This window comes from Triplophysa rosa, linkage group LG18, assembly GCF_024868665.1.
Source record: "Triplophysa rosa linkage group LG18, Trosa_1v2, whole genome shotgun sequence".
NCBI lineage: Eukaryota > Metazoa > Chordata > Actinopteri > Cypriniformes > Nemacheilidae > Triplophysa > Triplophysa rosa.
In genome coordinates, this window is record NC_079907.1 from 7,020,761 (window position 1) to 7,031,083 (window position 10,323).

Sequence of the window (10,323 nt, forward strand, 5' to 3'; positions counted from 1 at the left end):
CATATGCGATGAAAACGGGATTGGCCACACCCTCTCCAACTCTAAATGGGCGTTGACTGGTTTTGACGGGCACGACTATCGTCCAATGAATTATCAGAGCTGCCCTAGCAACTCCATCGGGAAGCCAATCAGAGAAGTCTGAGGACGAACACAGAGGCTGATAGAAGCGAGTGATCGTGGCAGAATGGCTCAATGTTTGCTCGAAAGGGAAGAATGACAAAACCTCGACAGTGCACGCAGTGACAGGAGTTTTATGAAGACAAATGTTTGTTTTGTTCTTTCGCAAATATAAACAGCTACATTTCGGAAGTTGCGCGGCTTATGTTACCATACTGTAAACATGTCTTTATTTATTTCCTAACGTGACGCAACAGCATCAGTGGATCCACAACCAGGATTTTTGAACAATAGGATAGCTTTAGTGATGTGCTGGACGTGAGATTTTAAACGCAGGGAAGCTTTATGAAGAATAAACATTTCTTTATAAATCAAATGTATTGTTTGCTGGCCTGGTGGTCTAAGATCTGTAACACCAAGTCCATTACATGATGTACCAGAATGGGTCATCGGGCTGATGTGAACATGAACCACAGGAGCAGTCCAGCAAAAGCTTATGATTTCCTTCTGAAATTCCTACTGGTTGGAGACAGTGATGTGGGGAAAGGGGAAATACTGGCCAGTCTACAGGATGGCTCCAGTGAATCACCCTATGGATATAATATGGGTAAGTTATTATTGTACAAATATGAGCCAAAAGTTAGTTGGTCTGTGCATTTTGGAATATTCAATTTAAATTGATATATCGATTATGTGACATCTGTATTATATGACATCATCGCTTGCAAAAAAATGATTAAACTGGCAAGCAATATGTTTACATTTTCCTATTGTGTTTCCATTGTTTTGCTACCAGAAATGTTGCACTCTGATAAGGATCATGTTTGTTCTGTTCTGTTCTGTTATTTTGTGTGTTTCCTTTATGTTTGATGTACATTTTTATAAATGCAAAAATCCACAAATTATATCACATAAATAAAACACTACTGCTCAGTAGTATTAACTACAGTCTACTCCCTGTTTCGGAAAAAGTAACTGCCCAGGAGACAGATCTGCTGTAGTGAAACTCCTGTGGGATTTCACAACTAGACCCAACATTTTTTTTCATGTATCTGCAACATCAACATCAACAGCAGTTTTAGGTAACACATTGCAAGTATTTGATAAAATATAACAAAAAACCTCAACACATTTATGTGTAATGCTTGTATAATATATTAACTCTGCAACCAGATGAGTGTGTGAAAGTGCCTTAGTTTGTCATTTATTTTAGTTCTTTCATAAAACAAATTTTCAGTATTATAGCCTATCACAAGTCCATTTAAATCCAAATAGTTTTTTTTCAACATGCTCTAGGATAAACTAACCTTACCACATGTGGTGTTTTATATTTTCAGAAGGCCAAAGTCCAAGGTTTAATGGCCATTTTTAGCAGCTTAGATAAATCTGGTCCAATTTAATTGCTCTTATTGATATTGGATAATAAGCAAGTAAACAGTCTTTTAATTTATGGTCAGACCCTGTCTAAGATCTGGGTGGCTTGTACACTTGTGTACCCATTTATCCAAGCAGCTGAGAAAGAAATGTCATCTACTTTTAGAAAAGGGGCAACAGGTTATAGGCACACACACAAAAAAATCTGTAGACTCTTTAAGTAGTGTTTGAATTGCTTAGACCGGACAAATTTGATTGATTTTTAGCTGTTATCTTTTTACAACATTGCATAATGGCATTTGTGTACAAAAGTTGTCAACACCGACAGCATCAGAGTTAATTCCCCACTGCGGGCCTGTAAAAGTGACTTCATACTGCATTAATTTAAAACTCCCCAGCAAAAATATTGGCCCCAGAGGGGCAGTAAACAGCCCTGCCAGGATGCTAATGCTTAGAAAACAGATACTAAGACATTTGGTATGCAGGCAATTAATAGAGCAGGACCGGTGTTTATTTCTGCTGTGTTTTGAGGAGGGACACATTGGGTAGATTGCTATTTTCAAAACGCATTCTCTCTACATCATATTCATAACCTGCATGTTTATTTTGTATTGTAACCTTGGGAGCAACTCACCAAGCACGATTCCTTATAAGTGCAAATGTACATGGTCGATAAACTCCATTCTGATTACACGGGGAGAGCTCTTACAACCTAGCCAGCAGAAGACTCTGCTGGAATTTCTGTTTATAGATATTATTACTAGTGGCCAGAGCTCTTACGTAACTCTCCGCCCGCTCCCAGGCACTGACTGCTGAAGGGAACGAGGATGCAGCCAAGGTTTGCTGGTGATAAACGGATGGAACATTCGATGTTTATCTAAACACTTGCATGAACCTCTCAAGTCGCTTGTTTGTTTGAATGGTGTGAGGACAGTGGTGACTATAATGTTTGTTCTTAAAAGAACAGTGACGACTGAAGCCTAACAGCTGTACTCCACTGTGGTCATGCTACTTGAGAAATCAGAGGCAGTTTTCTGCCGCTGAAACATTTATTTCACCGTCTTATAAATAACATGTGAAATGTGTAGGTTATGTAACTCCTCTGGAGTGTCTTAAGGTCTTAAATCACATCTGATTTGTGCAACACATTTTCTGGATGCGTTTACAATGTTTCAGCAACCGAATGAACACTATAGGCTGTAGTGCTATCTCTTACAGACATCATTCGATTTCATTTACACAAAATTACATTTGGCGTCCACCCTGACTTAGGTTAACTCTGTTTATATCAGTTTAAAGCCTTCTTAAATCAGACACATGACCTTCGTGAAGATTAATTGTGAGACTTCAGGTAGCATGGAAAGGGTTCTGAATATCATACAAGATCATGACTTTCTCCCTAAACTCCAGATTTAAAACTTGTTTCTATATGTGTCATCCTGTCAGAAAGGTCAATGTCTCTTTGCTGGTTGTTGTGAGGGAGGTGAGGAGAGGTGTAGGGTAATTGTGCAGTGAGACAGAAAGTGTTAGTGTGAAAAAATCTGTCAGGATGAATCAGAGCGCCCACACAAACAGGAAGACTGCATCCTACATACAGACATTTTTATAATAGAAAAAAATACCACCGGAGAGCTGGAATTACACAATGTCTGTCTAAATGTAATGCACAACATTGAATCATCAAACAATCAAAATGTGACGCAATGTAATGTTTTTCAATATGAAGTTTATAAAGTGTTTTATTTTTGTACTACAATTGAAAGAAGCATCAAATTAAATGTAACATTTAACCGTCATGCTCTGTTGAGCCTTGAGCCTTCAATTGACTCCAATAATTTATGTGTTAAAATAACAGCAATTTTATGAGTTCACCTGCCCATCCCAGTATAAATATATGAAGTATCAAACCAGTAAAATGAAGTTTAAACTTAACAGTTGGTGCATACCGTAAGTAACCTCACAGCTGACACAGTTAAAATGGGATTGTGGTTAATTTGGTTTCATTCTTTTGTGACAGCGATGATGCTTTTAAATCCACCTTTGGTCACCTAAATGGAATCTCCAGTTGTTCCATGTATATTTTCTCAGTGTTGGATTTCAGTCTCATCACTGTGGAATGTGTGATGGGTTGTTAAGTTTCCTAGCAGAAAAGAGTGATCAGAATGTGTGGAACCCCCACAGAGGTGATGCTAAAGCTTTCCTATCTCAGCGCAAACATCCCCAAGTGTCATGATACAGACAGATTTGACTTAAAGGAACAGTTCAGCCCAAAAATGAAAATTCTGTCTTCATTTACTTACTCTCGAGTTGTTCCAAATCAGTATAAATGTCTTTTGTGCTGATGAACCCAGAGAAAGATATTTGGAAGAATGCTTGTAACCAAACAGTTCTTGGCCACCATTGACTACCATAGTAGGAAAAATTGCTTTATAAATTTCTTGGTTCTGTTGAACACAAAAGAAGATCATTTGAAGAATGTAGGAAAGCAAACCGTTCTGGGGCACGTTTGACCACCATTGTCTTTTTTCCTACTATGGTAGTCAATGGTGGCCAATAACCGTTGTTTACAAGCATTCTTCCAAATATCTTTCACTGTGTTCATCAGAAAAAAGAAATGTATACAGAGTATTACACTTCGATACTAACTCAGTTTTTGTGCTACAGGCGTGATGAATCGAGTGTCTTGATGGGGAGCGGTGTATTATGATGTGCCCATGGTGGATGAAAAATAGGTGCAAAAAATGTTGACTTTAATTGAATGATCTAAGCCTTATATAGGGACCACAATATCATGGAAACTACCAATGCCATAACCAGCACCCACAAAATCCTAAAATCGTGGCTGTGAACTTTGCACCCCTCATATTTTTACAGAAAATATATACATAAATAAGACATACCTATGGTAACCAATGAACATAAGACCTTCTCTGCATTTGTGCTGCCTGTTGGCTCTTTCAAACAGTTTACATTGAAGAAAGATTGATCTGAAGGATGTTTAAATCATTTCATTATCTCTTCCTCACATTTAGGAATTGACTACAAGACAACTACAATATTGCTTGATGGACGCAGAGTCAAGCTCCAGCTTTGGTGAGTAGCATTACATCATTTCTCTGGAAACTATATTTACAGCACTTGCATTGATTGTTTTCTATGTTGTTAAAACGAGCATAAAGAGCGACTACACATCAACCTTTCCATTCCATCATGCCTGTGTACGCAGATATCTGTAAGCCTCTGTTGGTTTACAAAATATGAAGTAAACATGCCAAACGTCTGGCTATGTTAATTATAGTGGTCCACAACAAAACCCCAATGAAATATTCAGCCAAGTCAACTCCAGGAGTTGTTTATAAATTGTGCTGCATTTTTAGAGAACTGAGCTTTGCTGGAGTCTGGATTCAATTATCAGTTTGGTATGGACGCACAAAGCATTTCACATAGCATTTGCGATACTCCGATCCTGCCTGTCGCAACATGACTGGCACGTCGTGGTGCTGCGCTCAGCCCTGTATGGTGAATGATTCATTTCACTGCTCCTACTCAAAGTCTGGTGCCCTGGCACCATCCACAGAGAGCTCCTCATGTCACCAGGCACAAGGACAGACAATAGCTACAGATGTTTTGAGGAGCAGAAGCTGAATGTGATCTTTGTGATGCGGACTCTCTGTGTTGTGTGGTTTTTTGCAGGGACACCTCAGGACAAGGCAGATTCTGCACTATATTCCGCTCGTATTCCAGAGGGGCACAGGTATAATACAAACTGTGAAGTAGCTATTTTTGTCAATTGTTAATTAGAGTTAATGTCCATAATATCAAGAGCAAAGAGACTTTAGGAAATGGGCTTTTTAATATCTCTAAATCCCAGAGTTCCCAGACAGTGTTTTTAAACACTCCACCCAGAGATCAGCAGTTCCTGTTGAAAGTGTGGAATGCTGGGCTGGTACTGTTGATATGATGTTTCCTTGATCTGGAAAACACTGATATCCTAACAACCACCACAGTCAGATGAAAACTGTACTCTTTACCACCAATTTTTTGACTACTGTTTTATTTATTATTTCATAAGATTTGTTTCATTTGATAATTAGTTCTTACACTTATTTGTTTGTTAATAAGTTCTTACACTTAATTGTTTGGCAGACATGTTTATCCAAATTATCCAGGATAGGTATTTGTAGCCAAAGCTCTACAAGTTATAAATATAGGAACAATATTAACTCTTAGATTTAAAAGTACATTTTGGTATAATGTGCACTGTAAGATTAAACTAACCTGGGTTTTTTTACAGGGTGTTATCCTTGTATATGACATCACAAACCGGTGGTCCTTTGATGGCATCGACAGATGGATTAAAGAGATTGATGAGGTAAAATCAGATCAATGAAACTGCATACTTTAAATATTAAACTGTGCAATCTTTCTCAGATCTAAGCTTTGAATATGACTTCAGTTGGTAATTGGTTTAATAACCCAGTTTAGTCTGGTTCAATCAGTCAAGCTAAATATTTTTTGCTTAGTTAGATGTGTATCATCATAGATCAGAAAACAATGTTTTTCATTCAGCTCCTCCAATAAACAGTAACATCAGTTTTTATCATTCATGAAAACAGTGATTATAATCATAACAGAGGATTTTGTAACTGATAGTAGGGGGCTGAGGATGCGAACTGCTTTCTAAAAATGGTTTATGATAATAGCAGTTGTAAAAATATAAAACAAATCTGGAAATCAGTCATGGTAAAAATAACTCTTTAAAAGCCTCTGACATACTGCACTGCTTTGTACTCAGCATGCACCAGGTGTACCCAAGATCCTGGTGGGGAACAGGCTTCACTTGGCCTATAAGCGTCAGGTGACCACCGAGCATGCCCAGGCCTTTGCAGAGCGACTGGGCATCACATTCTTCGAAGTCAGCCCTCTCTGTAACTTCAACATTACAGAGTCCTTCACTGAGTTGGCTCGGATTGTGCTCATGAGGCACGGTATGGAGCGACTTTGGAGACCCAATAAAGGTACCAAAACAGTCATTAAAAAATGTGGAAATATTATTGATTTTAAAATGTGTAGGTCTAGAAATAAGTAACATCTTCAATAAGATAGAAATTGTAGTAAATATATGTTTATTAATTTATACAGCTAGAAACTTATTTTTATAATAATTTTTCAAAAATCAATATCCAGCAGTCAAAACAGACATTATTGGATGTGTGAATTGTTCACACATGCAAATATGTCAATTTTGTATGATCAGGCATATGTAACCTTACATGATAAAAGCAATCAGATGACAGCTCTTTTTTGTGATTTTCTTATAGAAATAGAAATAAAAATGCTCATTCCTTGAAAGGAACCTTGGGTATAGAGAGATGTATGGCTTATTAACAATGGCATTGACTTTATAAATGTGAAATTAAAAAACAGTGTAACTGTCACAGTATTCATAAACTTAGAAAAACTATTTTTACTAAAAATTTTTGTGTCAGAATCCGTGATGTCAAATGGTTGCAGCCTAAACATGTTCTCTTTCGCTACAGCGAAGCACACACGTTTTCCATATATAACAGTAAAATATGAGACGTTAAACATAAGATCAGATATAACAAGAGCTGCAAGCAGCACCTCCGGGGCCAAGCCCACACTTTGCCCAGCGTACCCACACTTTACCCAGAGTACCCACAAGAACAATATGTACATGAAACACGGATATGTTTAAACAACAGCAGAGAACGTGATCACAATGTACACTTCATATATACAAGCACCATGCGAGTCACTTGGGATTCGTCCCAAGTGCCGATGCGTGTTTTATTTGATGAGCCACTCAGTTGATGTAAAGTGCTCTGCCTGCCATCCCTGATGCGGCTGAAATGAGACAAAAGTAGCAGAAATTAAGTGTACAGGAGGAAGAGATGTCAGAAGTGAAAGAAAGAATGTCATTTTGTATTTACCTTGTTTCTGTTTGTATATATTTACATGTATTATAAACCACTTTAAGTTGCACTACATACATCACACTTTATTTTATTTTATTTCGTTACTTAAATGACATTACATTTCGTTTGTTTACATGCACTATTTTTGCACATACTTGCAAATTGAAACATCCATTTTTGGGTCAACTTTGAAAAGTTTGCGGCATCGTAACTTTGGAGCAACAGCGAAAATCTCCATTCCGGAGCATCTCTTCTATGCGGCTCAGTCCAAAGATCGTTTCAGCTGATTTTCGTAACAATCAGTCACAATTTATAGGACTAGAAGCGAAAAAAACGCAGTACTGTACTTTTCAAGATGGCCGCTACTGTAATGGGTGGAGTCTTAGTGTGTAATGCATGGAATGCGATAAGCGTGACGAGTGCATGACGTGTGCCGAGTAGAATTTTGTAATGTCTAAAACATCATATATGTAATAAATTCGAAATGATTTTGGTTATTAATATGTATGTTTGTATTGTTTCTGACCAACAATATTAAAATGTATGAAAATACACCAAATAGCATCTTTATTTTCTTTCTTTATTATTTATCATTATATATATATATATATATTATCCTACAGCACCTTATATTTACTGAAGAACTGATTAGTGTGTCTGTGTTTAGTTTGGCTGCCTAGCTGTGCCTGCAACCATTTTACATCATCGAAAAAGAACATAGCGGCCTCCTTAGGTTAAAATGAGTATTACATTTAGGTTTTTTTTAAAGAATTGAAAATATTTAATGTGTTTCTAAAGACAAATGCTAGTAGTGTAAGGTTATTACAACGTATTAAGCCATACATCTCTCTATACACCGGGTTCCCTTTAAAATTTCAAGTGCTCCACATGCCGCAATACTGTTAGAGTCCTGCTCCACTACACAACAACATCTCCTCATGACTCACTTTGTTGCTGAGGTTGGAAATGTCCTCTCAGAGAATTAAACAAGCTTCACCATGAATGCCTTTTGACATTAGATGATGCATCAGAGAACACTGTCATAGATTAAAGTAGTCCCTCAGTAAAACCATTTCTGAGAATGACCGCATATGGAACAGCTATTGAAGGTTTTTCTTTCCTCAGACCAATGCTGCAATTATGTATAGACCCAAAGAATGCTAAGAGACCTGACGTATGCAAAGCTTTAAGACTTAATACTGTTTAAAAGCGGAGAAACACAGTGTTCAAATATCATCGTAATGGACTGCCGCCCACAGCTTATTTCAGCTTTCAATAATCATAGCTTTGCTTTATGTTGGAAAAGTGCTTGTAGGAGGAAGGTTAAGAGAGAGGAAAACATTCTCTAGGTTACAATATGTCATTTATATGGAGGCATTATGTGCTTGTTTTGACTGTAGATATGTAAAGGACAAGTACGATGATAAAACAAGTTGTTGAGTTGGATGACTGATTCCCTAAGATCAAAACACTGCTTGGAGACTCCAAGTTGTGCTCTGACTGTTTTATCTTTTTTTGTGCAGTGTTGAGTCTGCAGGACCTGTGCTGTCGTTCCATTGTGTCCTGCACTCCAGTGCACCTCGTGGACAAACTTCCCCTTCCTGTTGCCTTAAAATGCCACTTGAAGTCCTTCTCCATGGCCAACGGTCTCAATGCCAGGATGATGCACGGCCGTTCCTACTCGGTCATAGCCAGCAGTGCTAAAAAGAGAAACGGAACCAAAAAATCCAAACTGATCTATCCACCACTGAGCCCGTCCCAGAACTGTGCACAAACAAGCTGCAAGATTTCATAGTTCAATGCAGTTTCTGTACTTATAATTCACACACTTAAAATGCAGTTTAAACAAGGAGCTAGAGTCGAAAACCACCACAGTCTCACAATAAATAATAATCCAGAGAATTGTGGCTTTATGATCTATCTTTGAATTTATCAAGTGATTTGTTCACTATGTCATTTGTTTAAACATGTCGTCCTGGACATATTATCCAGTGGTTGCTAAAAGACAGATATAAAAGTGAGGATCTGTTTTTAAGTGTTGCCAAACCTCTATAATGCTCTGCATTGTTTAAATAAATGTACAAGTTATTATGTCTTGTAAATGTATTGAAACTTGATTGTACTGCATTTTCTAGTGAACTCTTTTGCTACTGAACCTGGACCAAGCCAACAGAAACAGAGGGGCTTTTCTGTTTTATGATCACTTCACTTTCAAAAAGGACCTTACTGATGATAATACCAGCTTCATTTCCTTTAATACTTTTCTTCAGACACTTTTCAGGGGTTTTGAGGGAAACTTCAAGGTTGACACACACTGCTCTTTCTACTTTGTACATAATTTGTTTTGTTTGATACTATGTTGTTAGAATTCCTAATTGTTGTGATATACTTGATATGTTGCCAATATTGTAAGTTTATGGGAAACACACCAAAGACACATGAGATTAAAATGTGGCTTCATTTGTCACATTGAAAACAACACTATTATTTCAGATATACACCAAGCAAACACAATGTCTAACATACTATCATGTCAGGTTTTAAAATAAAGATCAATTATGAAACCACGTGGTCATTTTGTACCGCATCGGCTAGCTAGTGGATTTATGTCCATTTGAGGGCAGTGTTGGTCTTTTTTTAAGGGGTCTTAAATTGCTAGGGCTCCAGCTGGGTTGTGTAAATTAGCATTTAATCGAGAATCAGCCCAAATCGGCACACGATGATTTTCCTTTGGTGAGGGAACGGAAACACACCCACCATGTATATATTATAACAAAATTAAAGAGTAAGAGAGTTAAACAAATTGTCAGATTAAATGTATTCACATCTTGTCTAAATATACCTTTGCATGGTACTATTGTTTTAGGCGGATGAACAGAAACGTCGCTTTCTG

The 10,323-nt window shown here is 37.5% G+C and overlaps 1 protein-coding gene across 1 annotated transcript; it reads left to right on the top strand.

The window, feature by feature from the left end:
- Positions 1 to 139: 139 nt before the first annotated feature.
- Positions 140 to 9,989, top strand: rab40b (RAB40B, member RAS oncogene family). The gene is made up of 6 exons (XM_057359324.1): positions 140 to 724; positions 4,524 to 4,584; positions 5,185 to 5,245; positions 5,786 to 5,863; positions 6,287 to 6,509; positions 8,954 to 9,989. Exons 1-6 carry the CDS (start codon positions 559 to 561, stop codon positions 9,223 to 9,225), a joined length of 861 nt encoding a protein of 286 aa, XP_057215307.1. The 5' UTR covers positions 140 to 558; the 3' UTR covers positions 9,226 to 9,989.
- Positions 9,990 to 10,323: the final 334 nt, after the last annotated feature.

Coding starts and splice junctions, on each gene's coding strand:
- rab40b (XM_057359324.1), top strand. CDS start 559: ATGGGTCATCGGGCTGATGTGAACATGAACCACAGGAGCAGTCCAGCA. Junction 4,585..5,184: donor AGAGTCAAGCTCCAGCTTTG/GTGAGTAGCATT, acceptor GGTTTTTTGCAG/GGACACCTCAGGACAAGGCA. Junction 6,510..8,953: donor ACTTTGGAGACCCAATAAAG/GTACCAAAACAG, acceptor TTTTTTGTGCAG/TGTTGAGTCTGCAGGACCTG.